We start from the raw sequence: 26,513 nt of genomic DNA on the forward strand, positions 1-26,513 counted from the left end.
AATTATGTCTGAATAACTGATGATATATATAATATTGTGTAAAAAATTTGCATTTTCAGAATTGCTCTTTAAATTGTCCATATATATTGAATAAGCTCAGTTTACATGACTGAAAATATATCTGAATGTAGGCAGAGCAATAATTAGTACAGGAACCTGGCTATATGCTCTTTTGGCAATGTATATCTTTTGGCAATGTATTTATGTCAGATTATGCAACAATAGACATGTAAATTTTGGAAGATTTTGACTCAGAGTAACACAAATACCTATATATATACGCATATATATAATTCCATGTTTATTCTATGGAACACATGAAAAATAAGGAATCTGGACTTACATGAGCTGCTTGGTGTTTACCACTGATATCAATGGGAACAGGGTGAAGCTTAGTATTTCCCGACACTAGAACTGACCTGGAAAGATGAGATTCACTACTTCTGTAGTTGTGAAGAAGCAGTGGGTCTCTGGGAACAGCTTCAAAAGATATTGAAAACCTGGGAAGGGTGGGGAGAGGAATGGAAGGGGCAAGGTCTAGGCCTTTGCTAGGCTTCTCTCAGCCCTCATGAATTAGACCTCAAAATATGCAGGCTTGAACACTGCGCTCTGTCATTTTTCTCTGGAGGAACTGATTCCATCCAGGCAGTGTCATCCTCTTCCTTGCCACATCATTTCAGAGAAGAAAGAAATGGGAGAGTGTTATCACTTGGTTGTCAGATAAACTTTAAGTGAAACCAATGGGTCGACAGACACTGATGTCATCGGACAGCTCTCTTCAGCTTTTAAAGACTAATAATTTTACCACAATATTTTCCTTTGATCTTGGTAGAACAATCATATAAAGACAATCATATGTTCTAGTACTGTTGATAGGGAATGTGACTATGTTCTGAAGTTTAAGTGAATTAACTTTTCCTTTCTTTTGTGTTCATATGTGTGTAACAACAAGTACTTCACAACTATTTTTTTTCCATATAGCAAAAAGCATGGCAAAGAGCATTGCAAAAAAACAAATCAATCAACCAGCTTTTTCTTAAGTAGTCTGTCATTTTCATATCACTTTTGAAATGCAATTTTTTGTATGCAATTATCTTCAGCTTGTAAAAAAGAAAAAATAATTTTCTTACTAAGTAAATAGTATTTCAAATTAATATTTGACATCAGTTCAAAAGGTCAATATTCTTTGTCCACAGTGAGAACAAACTGTAATTAGAAGGCCTTTTTGCTTTTGGCAATGCAGTTGAAGTAGCATAACATAGTTTCTTTGAGCCTCACTCCAGCAAGTTATAATGGAAGAAAAATCATTGATGATCATGTTTTAATTCGGAGTTCTAACTCATCATTCACAGAAAACTGATTGTTTGTTTGTTGCTACACACACACACAAAAATGTTTTGATTAATTTCTTAAAATTAATTAAGAATTTTAGATTTTCATAATTTGTGATATAGGTAGGAAAAAAAATCCCTAACTTACTAAGTACGTAAAATGAAGAAGCTTGCTTGTTGGCTGCATCAGAGAAATAGTAGAAACATATTTTTCAGAACATTCTATATTAATGGAAATCTAAAGAACAGTTAATCTCCTGTCACTGAACATGTTTTCTGGAGGTTGAATTTTAATTTTTTTTGTTCCAGGTTCTCCTTAGTGTTGGTTTCACAGTAACTATTTAAGTGTCTTAATACACAGATATATTGATATGTTTGATAATTCATCATGTATTATATGTATGATGCCAAAGAAGGGGTCTTTAGGCTTCCTCTCTTTCTCCAACCCACATTTCTTTAAAGTCAGATGGTTTCTACAGAGCTGATATACCACTATACTTTTGTCCTGCTATATTCTGATTACATGAGAAGATATTTAAATGAACCATTCACCACATCTGGTAGTTTTGGGGGGTAAGAATTTCTATTTATGAACTGTCCAATTTGAATTTGATTGTCAGTAATTAAAGCATAAATATCTACTGTATTTACTGAACTTGCATTCATTTTGTAGGAAATAATGTTGCAACACTACAGCAATGCAAGATCTCCTAGGAGGGGATTCCTGCACAAGGGAAGAGATGCCTGCAGCTGAGTCCTGCTCATGTCTCCTGATTCCTTTAGTTTGATAACCAAGTTCTGATTTTGAACATGTGTTTCTGGGAGGTGACAGTGATTAGTCTCTCCATCCTGTCTCATCTCTCTGCATCATCAGCATTTACTCACTCTCCTTTGTATCCCAAGCTGGGTGTCCTGTAAAGCTTCATATAGATACATTTATATAGTACCAGTTTTGAAAAAAAATCCTGTATAGTTTCAGTATTGAAAAATATTTCCTAAAACCATAGCGAGGAAGAAAAACAACACATTAAAGCATGCCTGAATTAAACGAGAAAATTAGGGCAGAAAAGAACTGTTTTTTGTTTTGTTTTGTTTTAAGAAGGGCCAAATGCATCATGAATAATATATGAACTGCATTTTGAGAAAACAATCAGGAAACAAATATTAAAAACTCCAAACCAAAGCAAGCAAGCAAGCAAAACCAAGTAAATTAGTATTCTGATTGTTTATACATTTATTTTAACATTTAAAGTATGACTTTCTATACCACTTTGTATTTTCTGATTCTTTCTTCTCTGAACTGGTACAAATCAAAGGAAGAAAGTAGGATCTAATGCATAAGAAAATAACTAATAATGTATTATGCAAAACTATAAAAGAGGTTATAAAATATCAATAGATAGGGATTTCTTTCCTTCCAGTATATGAGGTCTACCTGTCTTTGCCATATAAATAACATCTGTCTATTATGGAAGACCTATCATTTCAAGGACTCATTTTTTTCTATTTCAAGAAATTAAAAAAAAAATAATTGGAAAAAATTACAGTGTCTTTTACAGCTGGAAGTTGCCATCACTAGAAAAGAACATCTATATACTTCTGAGAAGGTTAAAAAAAAAAACACCTTTTTTTTTCTTTGTGCTCAAAGAAATGTTTTAGTCCTGTTTTTCCAAGAAGTGAAATTGCAGGGAGAGGTGAGGTACCCAGAATTATGTAGAATTACATTCACTTAGTAGAATTACAGAACACAGTTTATCACACAAATAATTCTGTGTGCATGTAGTATTTATGGGAAAACAACTGTTGCAATTTATGAGCTATTTAATCATGATACTTAGTAATGAAGTAGGGATCATTCTGTGAAACAAGCATTCCATCAGTAATAAAACACAGATTCAGTAGTACAGAATTTAAAAAAAAGCATGTCATAGCACGTCATTTTATTGATGTAGATCATGAAAAATGACAACATGAAAAAAAATCTTTTTCCTTATTAGCTTCAGATTATTTTCTTTAAACTGCAGCATTTAATTCTAAAGTATGAAGTAATAGGAATATATTGCTTGCCAATGACTGGTTAACAGTATATTACAAGCTGAGGAAAACAGACTATAATTCAAGATTTATAATCATGTATCCTGGAAGTTGTAATACTAATGATTGAAAACTCTGTTACTAAATGAAAAATAGGTATAAAATTGCTTCCACAAATGATACTGTCAACTTAAAATTTAGTCAGTTAGAAAAAAGAAATGCAGGTACTCAATCTGCCTCTGGTATCCAATTTCTATATATATTTTTTTTTTGGTAGATTAGCAGTCACATTTTCTTCTTTGAAACAAAATACCTCCTATATTGTTTTGTGAGCAGTCCATAATAGGTTGGGAAATGGGGCATACAATAAAGCTAACTGTAAAAAAGTGTTGTAAAATATGGAAAGATAACAAAAATAAAACACTGTTCATTACTTTATTTAATATGTATAATTTATGTCAAAACATAACTGTCAAAATGGGAAATAAAATATCAGACCAAACAAAGTATTAATTTAGTGTCCCTTGAAAGAATATGATTGGTTCTCACTAGTCTTATCTTTGTATGAATCTAGACTAACTGGCCCAAAGTCAATTAATACATACTCATGAAAAAAATAGTGCAAAATCAGATTATAACCTCAGAGTAATAACCACAGTAATACTGGGAGAACAGATCTAATTGAAATGACAGAATAGTTATTAGTCTTTGAGAACTGCCCTACATTTAGTTCATGACTTCTATAACGATGAATATGTAAAATAAATTTTATAAGTAAATTATATTGATATCAACATGACGTTTGCTATTTTAAGGTCTTTCTAAAATAATTTGTCTCTTATAAAGTCTAATCACACTTGTTGCAGTAGTCTTTAGATGAGTTATACATAGAATTCCTGATATTTCTTTACTTGCCAAAAAAAAAAAAACAACAACCAGCACCACAACAACAACAAAACCCAAACCTTTAAATTGTGCTTTATTTGCAGCATCTGGCGTGGACCAAATATAAACTGCACAGACAGTTCAGGTTATACTGCTTTACATCATGCAGCTTTAAATGGACACAAGTAAGTACCTCATGTTTAGTTCTTATGTAGAATTATATTTAACTCTGTACTTTGATATATGTAGCATAGCACTGAAATTTTCATTGAAAAGTGGGAAATTCAGACTTACTATATCCTCTTGGTGATAAGATTATTTAAGTAATATAAGAATTTTTGACCCCATCGATATCACCATGTAGTAATTACAAATGGGAAATGCATTTCAGAAGTTATTGATTCTATACCAGGTCTTCCAAATTCTTACTTGTTTTTGATTTGTTTCTTATCATTTCTGCTAGTGGTGGCTCTAGTGTTTTTCAGCTAGGGGGAAAATGCAACAGAAAATGTAGTATACTTGTGTGTGTGGACGTACACATATATAGTATATATAGTACAACGGATGTTTAAGGAAACGATACTGTGAAAAAAATATATACGTTATTCATTGTCAAAGTAAAACTAGTTTGAAACAACACTTGGTAGTTTTGCACTTGAAGACAGAAAAAAACTGTCCATCACCTTGTATGGGACTCTGTAGTTTTTACCATTACCATATGCATTCTTCTACAGGCCTGGGGAAAACCTGCAATATCCCCACTGGGTGCTACTGCACAGGCATACCGATGCAGGTGAACTCTTTAAGTAATTTAAGTATCAGTTTGAAACAAAACAAAACAAAACAAGCAAACAAACAAACAAAAACCACAACAGCTGTGGAAACTTGCTACATATTCTGGTTTTACACCTTGAAATTTGTTGCGTGTAGCTCCTGTTATTACAAGTTGACCCTTATTCCATGTTACCTCAATTGTATTATGCTGACAACTGCATGTTATTAAGACAAACCAAGAAAGAAAGATTTTCAAGGTCTATAACATTCCAGTGGGATGGACCTCACTATCACCAAGGTAAGAGCTGCCCTATTTAATGCAGTCCAGCTGTCCTGTTTGTAAACTGAGGTTGTTAACACTGTCTGAATTTTCACTTAAGGAAATTTTGACATAAGGCTTTAGATTATTCCGCTGTGGGAGATAAGGAACTGGTCAAAACACAACTGAAATTGAGAGTGATTTTCAGTAACTGTAAAGTGATTTTGGACTGTCTGTAAGATAACATGAATCTTTAAGTTCATTTAGTTCATTTATTTCACAATTTTTGCATTCTTGCTTAAAAAAAAAACACACAACAAAAACAACAACAAAAACACCTTTAGGATAGTATTTAATTATATTCTAGAGACCTGCATATTTTCTGCAGACCAGATTAATGTTTTGGTGAAAATATGATATACTATTTCTGAATAAATAAATAATGTTAAAATACTATTAAACTAGATATTATATATTTTCCAAAATTTCAATTCTGTAGCAAGATTTAGAATCACCCATCAGCATATTTTAACTCCCTGGAATTAGTTCTAAGTTTAATATGAAATATTAAACTATGTCATTATTAAAAAAGGGAAAATTAATTTTCTCTTGTTTATGGATTGTTTCCCCTGCAATTGCATATTTCTGATTGTCAAAAGCCAAAGCCCTAGCTTGCAAAATTTTCTCATTTTTTAAACAAACTAGAACTGTTTTTATGATATTTAATACTGAGTATAAACCAATAGTTACCCAGCAAAGTAAAAATATTGTGGTATAAAGCTGAATTTATTGCATATTTCAAGTGAATCCTACCAATATAAACAATGAAATTCTGAAGCATTCAAAAGCCAAATTGTATTTTCAGTCACAATGTTGGCCAAACTTCTGCTGAAGTCTGAAAGAACTTCAAGATGTGGACTTGTGTACAGCAGTAGATAAAACTGCAGTTTTTGGAAAGATCATAATGGTCACTGGATGCTATAATCCCTTACCCTCATAGCAGGGTAAGGAGCACTTCCTGAAACCATATTTATAGTTTGGTATATTAAAGTAAATTGAAATACATTATGATGTATTTCATGATAAATCATGATGGTTCAGGACCTCCTGTCCAGCTCATCATACTGACCCCCCTACAATGGTAGCATTGTCAGCAACAGAATTGGACAGACACCTTGTATCTCTAATTTCATTAGTCATCACAGATAACAAATAGCTCTACTCTCTGTTTCAGAATAGAAACTTCATATTCAAAATCAATAGTGGGTACAATATTTTGACTGGAGCCTTCCTGAATAAGAAAGGTTCTTCTTCTGGGGTTTTAATTTTTCACTCTTTACACTAAGATGAACTTCATCTATTTCAGAGTTTTTCATCAAAAGTGAGAGCATAAGACTCAGTGACCTAAGCAGCTATTTGTGGCTGGGACACTTGGACACCAGGCTTCAAGTGCCTTTTTGATCATTGTACGCCATGAATTCACTCCTCATTGGTTATTCTGGGATGGTTCTCTTTCCTATTGAAGCTACTCTGCTTTATATAGGTAATTAAATCATATCTGGGGCAGGGATTTGAATCTCAGTCTCCCCTAAGTAATTTTACTTAGCCCAGTAATTGTACTGGGCTAAGGACTCTCAGTATTTCGCTCTCTCAAACTTAGATCAGAAAGTTCCTATGGAGCACCGAAAAAGACCCACCCTAGAAAAGTGTGATAGGTCAGGGCATTCCTGAAGGTTGAAGAATGTGTAATATTTTGTAACTTGACAACAGGGGACTGAAGTCTAAGTTTTCACATTCCAAGTAAGTGTCCAATATTCAATCAACTCTGCTGGGGCACAGCTTATCATATTTTTACTGTATTTGACTTGAAATTCTCTTCCAGATCCAGGAAGCTTTTTCTGGTAAAAATGTGTACATGTTTATGCGTTTCTTTAAACCAATTAGATATTGTGGATCAGAATTACATGACTGAAGAAAATTCTGAACTACTTCTTCTCCCAATTGTTTCTGTACATCGACATCTATATATTGTGGAGCATTGTTTTGTTTGTTTTGTGTTTGTTTTTCCCCAAAGTATTTCAATTTCAGTTTCTTTTGATTTGTGTCCCTTTCAAACTACTTCGTAGCTCTAACCTGCATTAGACTACCTACTAGACTACCTACTAGACTACCTACTGCAAGACCAACTATTGTGACGTGAGAAGGCTTTCAAACCTTATTTGCACTAAGAAGTCTCTCTGAGGAGTCACTTTTCGGGAACTTTCCATGTAGCAAAAGTCTTTCTTAGTGGAGCTACTCTTTCTTAGCTGTTTTCATGCTATTCGACCTTACCAGGGAGAAGCAAAATTCAGTTTAAAGTCTTCCTCAAGGCTTAGATGAGATGACTCCAATATCTCTATGACTTCTTTTGGAGACAATTGGGGTTTCCTTTTGACCTGTATATATTCACTCTTCTTTGCCACATTTTATCCACAATAGGCAATTAAATAAGGTTCCATCAAGGTTGGGAGAACAACTGTCTTGGGATTTACCTTCATGTATTACTACAATCTTCATTTGTAGTCAAGTGTTTCATTTATAGTCATAACATAGGCTGCACATTTTGGCTATATTTTCCTGTCTATTTAATATTTAGAAATGATTGGTCTTCATTTTTATAACTGTTTTACTTCAATAACCTTTTTTTTTTTTTTTCTGTTATTCAGGGTAAAAATTTTGGTAATATGTATGTTCATGTAAAACTTAACAAAATAAGCTTCCCATCAATTTTTAGATTTACTTCCTGTTTTCCAGGGATATAGTTCTCAAATTACTTCAGTATGAAGCATCAACTAATGTGGCAGATAATAAAGGTTATTTTCCTATTCACTTGGCTGCCTGGAGAGGAGATGTAGACATTGTGAAGATTCTCATCCATCATGGGCCATCACACTCCAGAGTGAATGAACAGGTGAAGTGATTAAAAATATTTGTGTACATCATCAGAATAGAGCCGCACATACTCTTTAGGTCTGGCAAATTTATAGCCAAATTGAAAAAAATAATAATAATCTGTTTTCCATCATTCCAGTAATTCCTTCTCCAAGACTAAGATCTTCCAAAATATGCATACCAGATTCTAGTTGGACACTGACCTAAAAATACTAGATTTAAAGAGTATGAAAAATCTTTCTGCTTGTTTCCGAAAAATCACATGAAGACATACTATACCTAATGCATTGGAAATATTAATGTAAATTTTCATTAATGCTACCTTTTTTTTTTTTTACTTTATTAGATATCAAATTCACAAAAAAAACTTTGTGATAAGATTAATATTGTTGGTATTTTTTGAGTGCACTGTAAATGTACTGATATGCAGAGATAAATGACAAACCACATGAACTACGTGTGTTCATATGTGTGTACATATACACACATATCCAAAAAGAAATGGATTAATTTGCCTGGCATGTACAGCAGAAAAGACATAAATATTAGGAAAAATGATGAGAGTATTAATGTGGGTAAGGGCAGGATAAATACATTGCATTCTGTTGTCAAGCATATGGCACGCCTTCTGTTTTCATTCTGTATACACTTATAAGGTCTATTTGTAGGATTAATATTCAGAAATAGGAGATCTGATGCCATCTATAATCAGCTGAACTGCTTGAGGACTGGAGGTGGACTTTTAAATATGAGTACTAACCATAAGTTATTGAATTTCACAGTGTAATCAAAAGGTTATCAGAATACAAAGGTGGGAGTCAGCTCCAGATTCAGATCTACCTCTTAGTAGACATGTCCTGTTTGTGTACTGTTATATTCCAGAGAGGTCTAGTCAGTGTAATCAGAGGAGTCAACAGGGTTATTCTGGTGACTAAAGTAAAGGCAGGATTAATTTGCCCTAACACAGAAATCCAGTACCTTCTAAGACCTTGCAGCAGCTGAGATGTCTGCAGAGGTTGGAAGGTACGGTGGCAGAGGAAGCTCACAATTTCCATGTCCCTGTGGAGTGGCTGCTGGACTCCAGGTAGGATATCCTAGAGCATCTCAAATAGCAAAGTACAATCTGACAAATGAAAGGCACCCACAGTGTCTAAATTAATGTGTCAGGAAAGCAAACTGAAAGAAAGAAAAATATTGAGGACCTAAATATCAAACCAAATCAATGGGAGATGCCATCCCTTGAATAATCTATTTGATATGTGAGGTTATACACTTAGCCATTGGAATCCATACAATAATTATGATTTGAATATGAAGTATTAGTGGAGGAAATAAAGGAATATAAACTAATAAAATCCACTGATGTGACAGACTTCTGGGAAATCCTATAATATTATAAGACTTCTGGGAAATCCTGGCTCATCCAAGAAAAAGTACAAGAAACAAAACTTGTCATTCTGTGGTTTGATTTGTAGATTAGTAGTTTCTGTGAGCTCCTAATTCTCATCAGGTGTTGCATGCAGGATGGAGCCTGTTGAATTACAGGATTATCATTTGTCAATGTGAAGGTTTTCTTCTATTTTATTTCTGTGGCAAACTAGAAATAAGCAACTTTCTGGTTGCATGTTATCCATTTGCTTGAAGAAATTCCTTATGTTCTACTGACAGAAACCTGGAAGCTATGCAGGAACTTCAGAGAGAGGGATGCTGAAAAACATTTTATTAAGATCAGAAAGAGAAATGTAAATTCAAACCTGTTTCTTCCCAATCCCCCACACATCCAAATTTTTACAATATTTTTGAGCTTGATTATGTGTGGGGTCCAGTTTCTCTGGTTTGATTACTGGAGCAAATAAGCAGAGATATACCTGGTTCTATACTCCATAGACTGAAGAAAGGTCTGGTGTTCAGATCCCCTGCTGATTGTCCATTTTACTCAAAAATTTCATAATGGAAAATGTGTGAGCAATTCTTACAGGAATTGGACCCTTAAAGAAGTCTCAATCATATTAAACTTTGAAGTTAAACTCACCCATACACAGTTCTAACTTTATAAATCCCCTGGTGTTCTGCTCCAGACAATGGCTAGCTTTAGCAGTGGACCACTTTGCTAGCACCTAGACGTTACCCTGCTAGATAGCACTCCACACAGGAGAATATTATCCACATCACAGAATGAGGGGAATGCCATATTCATATGAAGCCAACTCCACCCATACATCTTCAAGTAACACCAGAGTGTCATCCTCATCTGAATACGTGTGTTTTGCATTCTTGAGTCTGTATGTTTCTAAAGTTTTTGCTTATTTGCTAATAGGGTCAATAAGGCATGTAGCTTCTCACAGCAGCCATAGCAGTTCTTAAATCTGTGCAGCTGAAGCACAGTTTATAAAAACATCCCTTCCCTTCCCTTCCCTTCCCTTCCCTTCCCTTCCCTTCCCTTCCCTTCCCTTCCCTTCCCTTCCCTTCCCTTCCCTTCCCTTCCCTTCCCTTCCCTTCCCTTCCCTTCCCTTCCCTTCCCTTCCCTTCCCTTCCCTTCCCTTCCCTTCCCTTCCCTTCCCTTCCCTTCCCTTCCCTTCCCTTCCCTTCCCTTCCCTTCCCTTCCCTTCCCTTCCCTTCCCTTCCCTTCCCTTCCCTTCCCTTCCCTTCCCTTCCCTTCCCTTCCCCTCCTTTCCCCTTCCCCTCCTTTCCCCCTCCCCTCCCCTCCCCTCCCCTCCCCTCCTTTCCCCTTCCCCTTCCCCTTCCCCTTCCCCTTCCCCTTGGGATAAGGACAACCATTTTATCCTGATACTTTCCTGATACTTTTCACTACAGCAAATAATGTATTCAAGTCAGACTTTATTACTATTATTATTTTTTGTGAGGATCAGATTAAGAATTTATGTGCTTTCAGCTTAAGGAAATAAATTTATTCATTAAAAAAAACAAACTGTTGCAGTTAATATATAGTACGTCTTTGCTTTTAATTTTTTTATTAAAATTCCATGTGAAATAAATACTTCTAAACACTTAAATGAGAGTAAGATTGAATAACTCAACAAAGAAGTAAATGAGAAGCTTATGATGCATAAATGTATATTAAATTTATTAATGGATTTAATATGGTATACTGTAAATTAATTGAACTGCTCTCTACACATTTATAATGCAGTTAACTAATATCATAGGATCATATCCAGCATCTAAAGCTCTGAATGCCCCCTACTGTTCCTCTCACATAAAGTTAAGAAAAAAAAAAAAAAGTAAAGAGTCTTACAGTTAAATGATAATTATTTCATGGGGGTGGTGGAATGTAGGCTGGTAATTCTACATATAGAAGATAGTTATAGCATAACAAATATGCAAGAATAATTTCAAAACTGTTTAATACAACAATCTTAGTTGACACATGTAAACCAAATGATGTATGTTTTAAATTTCAAAATGTGGTGAAATGACAAATAATGTCTCAAGCTTCATCGATGAAGACCTGAAAATAGGTAAATTATGGAGTGTATGAAGATTAAGGAGGTAGTAAGAGATCAAAATTTGTCAGTAAATGAATACCAAATGTAATAAAAATGTGTGCTGTTAAGACTCCAACTACTTACATGTTTGTTTATGTAAAGACATCTTGGTAGTACAAACATTTATTTTGGCAACTCTTATCACAAAATTAATGTAACTGATAAGAAATCCTATTATACACAAAAGTTAATAATAACAGTTACATATAGCTCAATATGCAGTGTTCAATATAAACATAGGAAAGAATGAACATAATCTCATGCAAAAAATGAATCACATCAGGAAGAAATATAAAGTTCAAAATATATTTTAAATATATATTGGGAAAATGTGAATACTAAAACATTTACAAGAAAAAATATGAATGCTTGTGAAATTTCTAGGTGGTGTTCTCTGTTTTGTGAATATTCCTCTTTTTCTTTCTGAACACAGCACATATTTTACTTACATTTACATATTTAATGCACTGTGGATTTTTTCAGTGTGTCAAATTGTAATAGTCATAAAGAACACTCAGATTTCCTTAATGCTGTTTGACATTTCTTCTGAAACGTGAAGGAAAAGAATACAGGATGCATTAATAATATTTAAATCACAGAATGGCTTGGGTTGGAAGTGACCTTAAAGATCATCTAGTTCCAACCCCCCTGCCATGGGCAATGATGCCACCCACTAGATCAGGGCCTCATCCAACCTGATCTTGAACACCTCCAGGGATGGGGCATCCACAGCTTCTCTGGGCAACCCGTGCCAGTGCCTCACCACCCTCTGAGTGATGAACTTCCTCCTAACACTCAATCTGAATCTCCTGTCTTTTAGTTTAAAACCATCCCCCCTTGTTCTATCATTGTTTGCCTGAGCAAAAAGTCACTCTCCATCTTTTTTATAAGTCCTGTTTAAGTATTGAAAGGCCTTCTCTTCTTCAGGCTGAACACCCCCAGTTCTCTCAGCTTTTCTTTGTAGGAGAGGTGCTCTAGCCCTCTGATCAACTTCATGACCTTCCTCTGGACCCACTCTAACAGATCCACATCCTTCTTGTGCTGGGGGCCTCAGATCTGGATGCAGCACTCCAAGTGGGGCCTCACAAGGGCAGAGCAGAGGGGGACAATCATCTCCCTTGACCTGCTGGCCACACATCTGTTGATGCGGCCCAGGATTCAGTTGGCCTTCTGGGCTGCAAGTGCACGCTGCTGGCTGATGTCGAGCTTTTTGTCCACCAGAACCCCCAAGTCCTCTGCTGGGCTACTCTCAGTGCGTTCTTCTCCCAGTCTGTACTCATGTCTGGGATTGCAGCAACCCAGGTGCAGCACCTTGCCCTTGGACTTGTTGAACCTCATTAGGTTCACATGGGCCCACTTTTCTAGCTTGTCCAGGTCCCTTTCTATGGCATGCCTTCTTTCTGTTGTATCAACCGCACCAATCAGCTTGGTGTCATCTGCAAACTTGCTGACAATACACTTGATCCCATTGTCTATGTTGATAAAGATATTAGACTACAATGGTCCCAAGACAGATCTCTGAGGGACACCACTTGTCACTGGCCTCCACCTGGACAAAGAGCCATTGGCTATCACTTGCTGGGTGTGACCTGCAAGCCAATTCCTTATCCACTGAATGGTCCACCCTTCAAATCCATATCGGTCAAATTTGGAGATCAGGATGTCAAGTGGGACCATGTCAAAGGCCTTTCAGAAGTCCAGGTGGATGATTTCGGTTGGTTTTCCCTTTTCAACTGATGCAGTCACACCATGATAGAAGGCCACCAGATTCGTCAGGCATGATTTGCCCTTGGTGAAGCCATTCTGGCTGTCTTGGATCACCTCTTTTTCTTGCATGTACCTTGACATTGCTTCGAGGAGGATCTGTTCTGTGATCTTTCTAGGCACAGAGGTGAGGCTCAGCAGTCTGTAGTTCCCTGGCTCCTCCCTTCTACTCTATATAAATATGGGAGTGGTGTTTCCCCTTTTCCAGTCACCAGGGACTTCACCTGATTGCCAGGACTTTTCAAATATAACGTAGTGTGGCTTGGCAACTCCATCAGCCAGCTATTTCAGGACCCTGGGAAGTATGGCATCAGACCCCACAGACTTGTACCAGTTCAGTTTCATCAGGTGGTCTTGAACTTGCTCTTTGCTTACAGTGGGAGGATCTTCACTGCCCCAGCCCACAACTACAGGTTCAGGAAAATGAAAGACACGGAAAGCCAGACTGCCAGTAAAGACTGAGGCAAAGAAGTTGTTGAGTACCTCAGCCTTCTCCATGTCTGTCGTTACCAGTTCTCCCTCCTTGTATTTCAGAGGGGGTACGCTCTCCTTAGCCTTTCTTTTCTGGTCAATGTACCTATAGAATCCCTTGTTATTCTTTGCATCCCTTGCCAAGCTCAGTTCCGTCTGTAAATGCCTAATATCTATATATTTACTGACTTGCCCAAAACATCAGGATAAAATATAGGCATCACATGCTTTTCTTAATGACACATCAGTGACTTCCAGAAATATAAATTCAGTTCCAAAGGTACCTGAAAAAAAGCGATCATTTTCATGTTCTACATTTGATATTTTTTCCCCAATTTAAATTGGAGAATATGCACATGAACTCTGGAATTTCCCTTGCAACTATTATTATACTTGTTTTAGATTTTTTTTTTTAAGTTCAGATGCAATTGAACTGATTTGATCCATTTGCAGCAATAAATTTGAAGAAGACTTTTGTTTAAAATAATCAACTAAATTACACAGTAACTTTAAACATTTTATTTTTTTAATAATAAAAATATTTTTTTTATTAAGTAAAGGCATATTTCCATAGAAATTCAATTAGAAATTATGCCAACAACTTTTATGAGAATTATCTTTTTCAAAAAGTCTATCTAGATCCAAGTATTCTCCAAATTATTCTTATCCATATAAGAACAATATAGATTCAATTTTTTTCGTAATTTATCCTTTAATAAAGATGTTCATTTGAACATGTTTATTAGGAATTAGAATACAGAGGCTTAAACTGCACTGAGAAAGGAAAAGTAGTAATGGATCTGAGTATCATGCAGTAAAGAATTTCTGTATCTCTGTACTATTCTTTTTTTTTGGTAGATTTAAAGAGAAGTGTAAAGAAATATAGTAGTACTACAGGGAGAGGGAAATGTCCAAGTCCAACTAGGTTATATATGGGTATTTCTCCTCTTAAAACTGATATCTAGTTTAAGTAAAATACTTGTCATTATATTACATTTCTGTTGTAAACAACTGTAAACCATCTGATTTTCAAATTAGATAGGTCCAGTACTGACATATGGTAAGAAGGATGCCATTAGTTATTTTTCCACATAAACTGTATAAATCTGTGTACCATGTAAAAACTGTTTCATTCCTCAAAGGGAATGGACAATGACGTCACAATGTTGTTCCCAAGAGCTTTTGTCATTCTTGGCTCTGTTTAGAGTTGCTGTTGTAAAATCACTCAACCCTTGACCTAGACATCCAGGAAAGCACTTTAATTCCCATTGTAATTGATTACAATGACATGCTACTTGTTGAATTAAACAGGCAAACTTTTTTTTTTTTTTTAAAAATTAACATATAGTGGTGGAACTTCTCAGGCAAACAGCCTACCTGCTATAATAGATGAAGACAGACCATTCTGAGATCATTTCTTTTTCTATCTTGAATATATTATTTCTATATTTTTTCTCTATGTAATTATTTAATCATTGAAGCCTTATTTTTGTATCATTTTATCTCTATTAGACTATTGAGCAAATTTCCTTATACATACAGATTTTTTCAAACTTTCCCAGTGCTCCATCCTATGTAACTTAAATTCTTCTTTCATAATGGAGGCAGTACCACAAAAGTTTTCAAAAAAAAAAAAGTCTTGCTTGATAACTACATGGGGTTATGTGACAAAGAAATGGCTTGGTGATTTAGGGAAGTCTGCCTTTTAAAGTTCATCGTCAAAATGTTCAGATAATAAAGATGTTGAGCATTCTCTGGAAAGGTCTGTAAAATCACTATCTGATAGTTATTATTGCTTGTACAATACTTGCATGGACTTCAAAAGCTTTAAAATGTGCTTGGCAAAAATAAGGAACTACAGAACTGTGCAATCAAAGTCTTGCATATGCCTATTGTTTTTTACTGGCTTTACGAGGACCTATATAATATTCATAGGAGACATTCATTTCCTGGATATCTCCTGTACCTTTCCACTATCAGACAGGCAATCTATAATAATTTTGTGTACAATGGATTTGCTAATCTGTCCTCTAATTAATAGACCTTAAAATACGATCTAGATTTTGTGGTGGCATGCATTCTTAGCTCAATTATGTAATACAGCCAGCAATACTGACCAGACACAATGTTTTGAAGGCACTATTCAATTTTGGAGCAACAGAAGTCTAAGTTCTGGTTGTATATGGAAGAGAACAGATTCAGAGAAAGGCTAGAAAATGCCAAGACTATGCCCATGAAGAGACCCATGTAAGCGATGAATTATAAGGTACCTTCTTTGGTTCTGAAAGAGGCCCTTTGGGCTATAGGAATAACTATTTGGTTAAAATATTATTATGAATATTAAGGACTTCTGTTTTGTTCTATTTTTCATAATAATGGTCTATTTTTCTTACATTGGTCTTACATTTTGTATCTCTTAGTTTGCTCTGATCCTCAGGTCTCTGCTTTTTGTCTTAACAGCTGTTCTGTAGTTTCTAACATGAAATCAATATCTGAAATTTCGAACAGAATTCTAGTCTATTTCTTCAGTACTATGTGCAGTATTTAGTCTTTGGATACCAGATTTGAAGATCTAATCACATAATGTTAACTTGCATGCAGACTCATTTTCATATCAGGTTATTTGCTCACTCTAATGAGTGTTAACTCACAAACTTTCTGTACTTGAGGAACAACTGTTTATGTTTGGGCTTGAAAATGTAGGCAATAGTACTAAATTATCATGAAATTCTTCAGGAATAATTTTTCATGTCTTCCAAATTTTTTATTTTTATTTTTTAAATAATAAGCTATTTCAGAGATACAAGGACAAAAAGTACCTTAAAGGTTACACCTGATTTAGAATTGTCTGAAAAGTTTAGACAAGTCAGAAGGAACATCATTTTTGCGACCAAAGAAATCACATAACAGCAGCTTTTAAACTAGCAACGTTTCTTATCATCATATGTCAGGGTACTTTATTTTTTGTTTTGCTTTGTTTTATTTTGTTTGTTTTAATTCTTACTGTGTGTCTTCTATAAACAAATGCCTTAAGGAGGAAGTTCATAACACTTACTGAGACATCGCTGTTAATATACTCTTATAATCCCCTCCATCTTAGGGGTCTCCCTGGTAATGCTGAACCTACTCTATCTATCAGTAGGCACTCGCTCCTTTCCTGAATTTGAAGATGGCAGGCTCTGTCAAAACCTACTTAAAAACTCTGTCCTCTCTCCTCAGGAAAAATGTTTGTTTCCAAGGTGATTTATTTCATGTAAACACAACTAAATTGTTAAAGCGGATAAAATTAAAATTTTAGAGGATGGTTAAACAAGTTGTAATTCTTTTTTTGAAAGTTAAAAATTATTCTGCCTTTTATTCCTGAATTGAGTTCATTAATTTATATCTTAAGGAGGGAAGAATGTCATACTGTTAAGTTTTAATTAGGTAGTACCTTTCAGTTCTGATAACAATAAATGCAATGCAATGGCTGCATACATGCAGGTAATTCAAATGCTATGTTTGTCCAGGTTGGATTCTTCTATTTTATTTCTTTGTTACCTAATTCATTTTGATTTTGAATCAGTTTGACATTTCATTAACTGAAATGTAGATTTACTTTGGCAAATGTGAAGAACAAACCATACAAAAACGTTCAACAATGTTCATTTGAAAATAATTACATTTTGTTCAAATTTACAGATGGTCTTATGCTCCATGCTGTTTTAAAACATCCTTTTTTGTAAATATGCCGTTGAATGAAAATTCATCTGGATATTCTCTATTTAGAGGGAGAAAATTTCAGTTTACTGAGCAGCAGCATTAATTTGGACCAATTGGTTTCTATGTCTATATCTGATGCTGAAATTGGCCAGTCACCATTTTTTGAGAAAATGACCACAGCCAAGTTAAATCTTATGTCTCTGAAATTTTAATGAGAATATTTTTATAATATAATATTGGCATAAGATTCCAAATAATTTACATATTATTCAGAAACGCTTGAAAAGAAATAAAACATAAGCAGATATTGAAGAGATAGATATATTTGTTTGGCAATTATATACTAAATGTGTATTTCACTATTTACCTCTCAGAATGTGGAGGTAGTTATACATCTAATTTCTTTGTGGAACTATTTCCATTGGATATGTAAATACTGTAACTGCAGGCAGAAATTACCATAATCGTCTGATTTTAATACTTAATTGTGGTAATTGTACACAACATTATTCCGCAATAGCCTGTTAATTTATATGGTTCTGACCATGAAATATTGAAAATCTGTGCTTTTATAAATAGGTTCTAATAAACTGTGTAAATATATTCCAATAGACTATGCCTACGAATTGTGGGTATACCATTGTACAAAAACAAATTTGTTTTGTCCAGTCTTGGGCCCTGTCTATATCCTGTAAAGGATACGTTAGGCTTCAGAAGAACTCAGAAAGCATATCACAGGTAGTTGATAAATCATTGCAGCCATGTAGTATTGTGATAGTACATATTTTTACCTGAATTTACAGTTAGTGTAATAGAGGAAAGACCATGGGTGGTCTAACAATTCACAATAATTCAAATAATTATTACTCATCAAGTCATACCTACCAATGGAAACCTATCACTTTCTACCTGTCTCTTCCTACTTTCCAACTTATGTCTTGCAGCTTAGCAGGAAATACATTACCTTCTTTGGGATCCTCAAACTTGTATGGTGTTGCAGTTACCCGAAGAGTTTATTTGCAGCATAAATATTTCTGAATCTATTGATCTGTGTCTTCTGTTTCCCAGGTTCATCTGAGTCATATTAAATTACAAAATGAGATTAAAATAAGAGTAATGTTAAAATCACAAAGCAGAGTTTTCAATTCCTAATAAATAATAAATAATTCCTAATAAAATTAGGAGCAATGTTACAAGGAAATAACAACAACAACAACAACAACAACAACAACAACAACAACAACAATAATAAAGTAAATATTTTCTTTCTAGATATTACTATGCAATCATCCTGGCTAGCTTTTGAGTAAAACCCAAACCCTCATTTCTCTGACTCTGTCACTGTTTCTGTCTTTCAAAAGACATTTTTACCTACTTTCACCTCTTTGTTCCCAGAACTTTCTTCAGTTGTTTCCTTTAGAAATGCAGCTTGTTGGTTCAGACTTACTTCTTCTTTCTTCAAAACTGTATTTCTTTGCTTCCCTAGTATCTCTTTTGATTTTACATTAAATTTATAATTCTTTACATGGCACACTGGCTTATTGGGTTTCTACTTTTAAAACCTTTTCAACTGTCACAAAATTTTATACATGATATATCAGAAGAGGCAGTTGATGTACATAGTTTTTAAATTTATAGTGTCTAGCCTCTTTTAAGTCTTCATAGTGACTACATATGATATATTAATAATATAGATGGCATACAGAATTCAGAGAGCTTTATAAATTATTTCTTTCCTCTCTGCCTGAACTTACTTGTCTGGGATTGCAAGTATACAAGCAGAACTGGAATAAAGCAGTTAAGGAATACTGCTTATTCCCAATATTTATTTATTATTATTTAATATTTTTGGGGAAAAACTTGAGGGTGGAGTTGTTTTGTGAAAGAAAACTACACACCATCCACAGCATACAAATACTCATATTCCTTAAAATGTCATATGCAAAGTCTTTCGAATATTGACAGTTGCTATTTTACCTTTTTCCAAGCTTTGATTATTGTCTTTATAGTAACTTTTATAGTGATATATGAAAGTAGCCTTGTGCCTGACATACTTTTATTACTCAGTTTTTCTCTGTATTTTTACTACTCTAATCATCATGAGCAACATGTTTTTTGGGGGTCATGTTGTTAAAAATTTATTGGGAACAATGTGGACACACAGTGACCTGATCTGTTTGAGACTCACAAAGCTGAAGTATTGATGTATTATTACTAAAATTTTAGTGGAGTCATTCTGAAGTATTTAGCGTGTATTACCATACATTGTATTGCAAACCCTGACTAGGTAGTTATCTCATGGAGGCAATTTATGCAAGCAGAGCCATTCTGTTGTGTGATTAAACATGAATTTCTGAAGCTTTTGTTTTGTTTTAACAGAACAATGAAAATGAAACAGCATTGCATTGTGCAGCTCAGTATGGTCATTCAGAAGTAGTTGCTGTTTTGTTGGAAGAGCTAACAGACCCTACAATAAGGAACAACAAACTAGAAACACCTCTGGATCTGGCAGCACTTTATGGACGTCTGCGTGTTGTAAAAATGATCATCAAAGCATATCCAAACCTGATGAACTGTAATACAAGAAAACACACACCTTTGCATCTTGCTGCACGTAATGGCCACAAAGCTGTTGTGCAGGTGCTTCTGGAGGCTGGAATGGATGTCAGCTGCCAAGTTAGTGCACGATTTCTTCCCTTCTTCCTTTCCTCCTTTTTTCCTATCCTTACTTACTTTCTTTTATCATTAGAATATGATTGAAATGCAACTTTTTTTTTCCTTTCATATATACTTGCATTTACTTTGTTAGAAATACTACAATATAATAATATATAAAATATACATTTATCTTTTACAACCCAAATTATGTGTTCTCAAGTAAGATCTGTGTAGATACAGAAATCATATCGATCATTCATGTAAATAAATATATATATTACACCTCATTTACCCAGGGCTATCCCATTCTAAAAATGAAGCAAATAAGTGATAATAATTTTGATTTCTTTTTCCTTTTCTAAATATTTGTTGTATAAATCTAAAAGAAAATTCTATAGCAATACACTCCTGCAGCTACTGACTCCAATATATTAGCTGTTTCATGCGTGTAATTCCATGCACAATACAATATAATGGTGTAGAAGGGGTAACTTTAAATAAAAGTGGCATGGATGGGAACAGAGACAAGGTACAGCAACAGTAAATTTTACATCCACTTCATTGTAGTGGAAAGTGTCCAAGACTTTTAACTACAGAAGACCTGATTCCGTTATGTGTGAAATCAAGATTTCTCTTGACTTGATTGGTGGTGTACTTTATCTGAGGTTAAAATGTGTTTTATCTTCAGATTTAAAGTAGCTTTCTTGCTGTCTTAGTATAAATAATGCACTTTGAATTAAAGTGGTTTCTACTTTGTATCTATGTTCAAATTGAAAAAAGTAAACACATAATTACATCTGTCTTAGAGCCACATCCAAGCATTCTTTATCAATAGGTACTAATTAATCTTGTGAATTTGCCTAAACTTTGGCTAAGATCTGTAGTCGTTAAGCTTCCATCATATTTAATCAAACACCTTTGAATACTAAGAAAGATTACACCTGTTTCCATGCACTTTTGTTATTCATGGGTTTTCAATCAAGGCTTTTTTTATTATTATTTTTTTTTTTAGCTTTTGAGGAAAAGAATGTAAAGTGGGAGAAAAAAGATAATTGAAAAAAGGCAAACAAAATCTTAATATATATTACGATTAAATATCTTAAATGATAATGAAAATGTGATAAAATTATTTTACAACTTTTATTAGCTCTAGTATGTTTAAAGCTGACGTTGTTAGTTGCTTCAAACTATTTTGACCTGAAACAGTTTTTCTTCTGTACTTTACCTTCTTGTGTATTTGCCTACCATTTTGTTTGCATCTAGGGCAGCATGAAATTTGCTTTTAATCTTCTTTGCTAAAAAGTGATTCACTTGCAAAGGCAAACTCATGCGGCTCTTTTGTTTCAGCTGTAATTTACTATCACTACAACTTCAGTAATTTAGAAAAGTTTAATGCTAAAGCAACACATAACTGAACTCTCAAATATATGTTTCTGAATGTACAATTTCTTTTCTATCTGTAGCAAATTAATGGGGAAAAAGACAGAAGGAGGCTGAAATGATGCTTGAATTGATGCTAAAGAAATAGAATAATTGAAGAAAAATAGTTTGTCTTGGCAACTTACAAACTGATGGTTACGTGAGGGTTGAATATTACACAATGCTTTTATGAAATATGTTCTTCCCCTTATGTAATCTAGATATTTTTAGCACTACTGTGAATTCTCCGAAGCTATTTCTATCTATAGTTATACCATTTTTTCACATTTTTTTTAAATAAATATAGTGGCTGCAAATTTTATAAAATGACATCTCTTAAGTAGAAATGAGAGGTTCTTTCAGTAATGATGATCTATTTGCCATGCACAATAGAATCATAAGATTGGTTTGTTAGTTTTTTGACAATCTAATTTTTTAAGTTATTTATATTCCTATTTTTCTTTGTTATTTTTAGACTTTTTTTATTTTTTAACTTTTGCAGTGCCATAAGGAAATATAATTTATTTATTTCCTCAGCAGTATCCATTTTCTCCATCAATATGTTTCTTTAGTTCTGCATCTTAGCATATTGGCAAGTTGGCTCTGCACATACTGTTAACTTCTATAACCTCTGAAAACTTCTTTGTTGATGATAACTGTCAGCTCATTAAAATGAGCAGAGCATACAATATCAGCCTATTAGTTAAAATGAACTCAGTGGTTTAATATTCATTAAATTGCTCTGCATCACTGATTAGGAAAGAACAATATACAAAATATAATTCCATGTGGTAAATAAAATTGTACACATTCATACACATTAAATAAATTCAGCTTATCAGCAACAAAGAGTTACCAGAATGTAAAGAGACAATTATAGAAGTAGCCTGACATCACTCTCTGTAAATGTAAATATTTGTTTGTTTAAATGGGAAGCTTACTTTAGCCATGTTCTCTTTCTCTTCTGTACTTCCAGAGCACTTCTGATCATAGCAAATATTTGGACTAATAATAGACAGCATTTATTTTTTGATTGAATTAATCACACATTCATTTCCCAGGTCTATCCAATATCCTTCAATCTGAAATTATTTAGAAGTGGGCAATACAAATCTGCTTCATCTCTTTATGCTTTGAAGTTTTCATTTTAATTGAAACATATGAAAAATACACAGGTTTTGGTGAGTCATAGATTTTGGGCCCTCAGTATAAAATAAGATACTGCACAGTACAGTATGTTTCATGTAAACAGTAATTTTATAATCGTAACTAACTTTGCAACTTTTGCCCCATCTGCCTATCCCACTTTTATCTACCCCTATTTGCCTTCCCTGTCTGACTCAGTAACGATGGCAATTTCCATTGCTTGTCACCGAAGTTCTGCAAAGAGCTATGTCCCTTTTTGCTGTCACTACGTATGGTGGATATTCCGTGAATCAATTTGCAAAGCTACCAGTCTGTGATTCAGAGCATCTCTGAAACCCATATCAAACATATAGTAAATTGCCAATGAATAAGGACTAGACAAGTAACCTAATTACAAACTCTCTCATATTTACATGATTAAAACAACAACAACAACAAGCAATTCTAATAAAAACCTTAATGATTTTATGTGAGCCTGCAAACTGTACACCAAATTGATCTGTGTATCTTGGTGTTCTTACTCACAATGTCCTTCTACCCTTGCTTGTTTTGTGTGCCCAGCTCTAACACTCTGCCTGTATTTAGCTGTAAGCTAGTTGGGGCAGGGACATTTTATTACACGCTTAGCACAGTTTGTGCTATAGTTCTTTTTATTTGGTACACAGAAAACTTAAGTCAGGGAATCGATATGTAATACATTGGTGCAAACTAAAACAGACTGTAGCTCACTGTGTTCATGAAAAAATATTGTCATTTCTTGCATTAAATGTCACTGTGGAAGAATTTCCAGATATTATGGTAGTGTTCACTTTGCTATATGATCCAAGGCAATGAAAGCTTCAGAGAGTGAAGCAGAGAATATTGTCTATAAATTTCAAGTTTACTTGTTGTAGTATAGACATCAAGAGTATATTAGTGCATATGTACACCTTTATAAGTGAAAAAGATCTACACTTAAAAACTCTAGTGCATTTCACATAATATAGAATACAGAGAGTATTTGCAACTACATTTTTAATACTTCCAGTTTAAGTAATGTACTCTATTGCACCCAAAACAACAACAACAACAATAAACATTATTTCTGTCTTCAAATAGTAGTCCACATGTACATTTACAAAGGGATATGAATCTACTCTGCCAGTCCTCCCAGTAACTCTTGGCTCTGTTCATCCTGAGCATCAGCACCTTGTGTTAAAATGGAGTTTGGTAACTGAACACTTTGCTAACAAGGACAGCTCTGCCATCTGGACAGTTTTTTGGGTCAAGAAGGATCTGATTCACTCATTAGGTATTCACTATTACCATGAAATCCTGCCTAGAGCTTTTAGGATTTACGTCAGCATTCATCCTTGTGACATCTCATGCAGGATTATATATCTGCATTTCACAAGTCTGTTTTCAATCTCCATATTCCCAGACTGATTTTCTTTCAATTTGCTGGTAATATTTCTCTTCCTGTTTAGAAAATCACCTACATAGTGGACAAATCAGTCCACCGTTTATACGGTGTGTCTTTCAAATTCCTCTTCCTGACAGATTGCTTGTAACATATGCCTCATTTCTCAGATATGGCATTCATTAGCATTGACTGATAGCTTGGAGTTGTAAAGCAAAGACTGCCCTGGAACTCAGGGCAGTGCAGAATACCTGCAAAGAGTTTCAGGATCATGTACAGATATGACAGGAAATACCACCATAGAATACATCAAGGAACAAGAAAATGCAAAAAGAAAAAAAAATATCATTTAGCTTTGGATGCTCTCAGGTTGTCCCCAGATTTATTTGTCTTAGTCATCACCAGTAAATTTCCTCTTCTCATGTTAATCTTCGTTTCATTTCTTATGAGGTATATGCTTTGGTCAACTGTTACTTGCCTTCCCTTCAGTCACTCTGATTTGGGCAATTTTGATCAATAGGAAGGACTACTTCCAGTTCTGATAACTGTCATATCAGGACCTTTCCCACCTCTTAACTAAGGAGTCTAAGGATCAGTTCTCTTCCTTGTCCTCTAAGCAGTTGATTCAGCATACCAGAGCATTAATCCTGATCACCCCACACAAATGGATTCTAGATAGATGTCATTAAAATATGTTGGCTTTTTCCACTGAAAAAGGTTCCTTATTAATGTTAATACAGAAATCTCTCTACAATTTCAGCCAAGACACATCTGGTTTCTCTTCCTACACTTCATCTGCAGGACTAAAACTTAGTGCTGAGGCTTCTGATAACATTTGAACCTCTGTGGATTTCATTGCTGGCACATCACAAAATCACAGAATCATCTAGGTTGGAAGAAACCTCCAAGATCACCTAGTCCAACCTCTGACCTAACACTAACAAGTCCTCCACTAAACCACTAAACCATATCACTAAGCTCAACATCTAAACATCTTTTAAAGACCTCCGTGACTCAACCACTTCCCTGGGCGGTCCATTCCAATGCCTAACGACCCTTTCAGTAAAGAAGTTTTTTCTAATATCTAACCTAAACCTCCCCTGGCGCAACTTTAGCCCATTCCCCCTCGTCCTATCACCGGGCACGTGTGAGAATAGACCAATCCCCACCTCGCTACAGCCACCTTTAAAGTACCTACAGAGAGCGATAAGGTTGCCCCTGAGCCTCCTCTTCTGCAGGCTGAACAGTCCCAGCTCCCTCAGCCGCTCCTCATAAGACTTGTTCTCCAGACCCCTCACCAGCTTCGTTGCCCTTCTGTGGACTCTCTCGAGCACCTTGATATCCTTGTAGTGAGGGGCCCAAAACTGAACATAGTACTCAAGGTGCAGCCTCACCAGAGCCAAGTACTCTATAGATGCAAATACGCATCACTGTAATTATTATCCCTTACAGAATCACAGAATGGCTGAGCTTGGAAGGGACCTCTGGAGTTTGTCTGGTCCAAAACCCTGCTCAAGCAAGGTCACCTAGAGCATGTCACACAGGATCACAACCAGGTGGGTTTTGAATATCTCCAAAGAAGGAGACTCCACAACCTCTCTGGGCAGCCTGTTCCAGTGCTCTGTCACCCAAACTGTAAAGAAGTTCTTCCTCTTATGGCGATGAAACCTCCTGTAGTTCAATTTATACCCATTACCCCTTGTCCTATCACTGGCCACCACTGAGAAGAGTTTGGCCCCTTCCACTTTACATTGTCCCCTCAGGTATTTATAGAGGTTGATAAGATCCCCACTCCATCTCCTCTTCTCTAGGCTAAACAGGCCCAGCTTGCTTAGTCTTTCCTCATAGGACAGATGCTCCAATCTCTTAATCATCTTTGTGGATCTATGCTGGACCCTCTCTGGAAGTTCTACGTTCCTCTTGTACTGGGGAGCCCAGAACTGCACAAAATATTCCAGGTGTGGCCTCACCAGAGCTGAGTAGAGGGAGAGGATCACCTCTCTTGACCTGCTGTCCACACTCCTCTTGATGCAGGCTAGGATCCCATTGGCCTTCTTGGCCACAAGGGTATACTGCTGGCTCGTGGTTAACTTGCTTTCCGCCATGACCCCCAGGTCCCTCTCCATGGAGCTGCTCTCCAGCAGGTCATCCCCCAGCCTGTACTCCTTTTTTTTTTTCTACTAGGACACATTGCTGGCGCATGTTCAGATATGAGAGAATATGTTCAACTATAG

General features: G+C 35.1%; 1 protein-coding gene across 5 annotated transcripts in view; it reads left to right on the forward strand.

The window, feature by feature from the left end:
• ANKS1B (ankyrin repeat and sterile alpha motif domain containing 1B) overlaps nucleotides 1–26,513 on the forward strand; it is a 440,891-nt gene that overhangs the window by 46,203 nt on the left and 368,175 nt on the right. For all 5 annotated transcript variants that reach the window (XM_083852386.1, XM_083852391.1, XM_083852392.1 and 2 more), the window contains exons 2-4: nucleotides 4,355–4,435; nucleotides 8,077–8,233; nucleotides 20,037–20,333. In XM_083852386.1, the coding sequence (XP_083708512.1) occupies nucleotides 4,355–4,435; nucleotides 8,077–8,233; nucleotides 20,037–20,333 (535 nt within the window). The remainder of the gene's footprint in view (nucleotides 1–4,354; nucleotides 4,436–8,076; nucleotides 8,234–20,036; nucleotides 20,334–26,513) is intronic.

The sequence above is a fragment of the Anser anser genome (genome assembly GCF_964211835.1).
Source record: "Anser anser genome assembly, chromosome: 1".
NCBI classification, from domain to species: Eukaryota; Metazoa; Chordata; class Aves; order Anseriformes; family Anatidae; genus Anser; species Anser anser.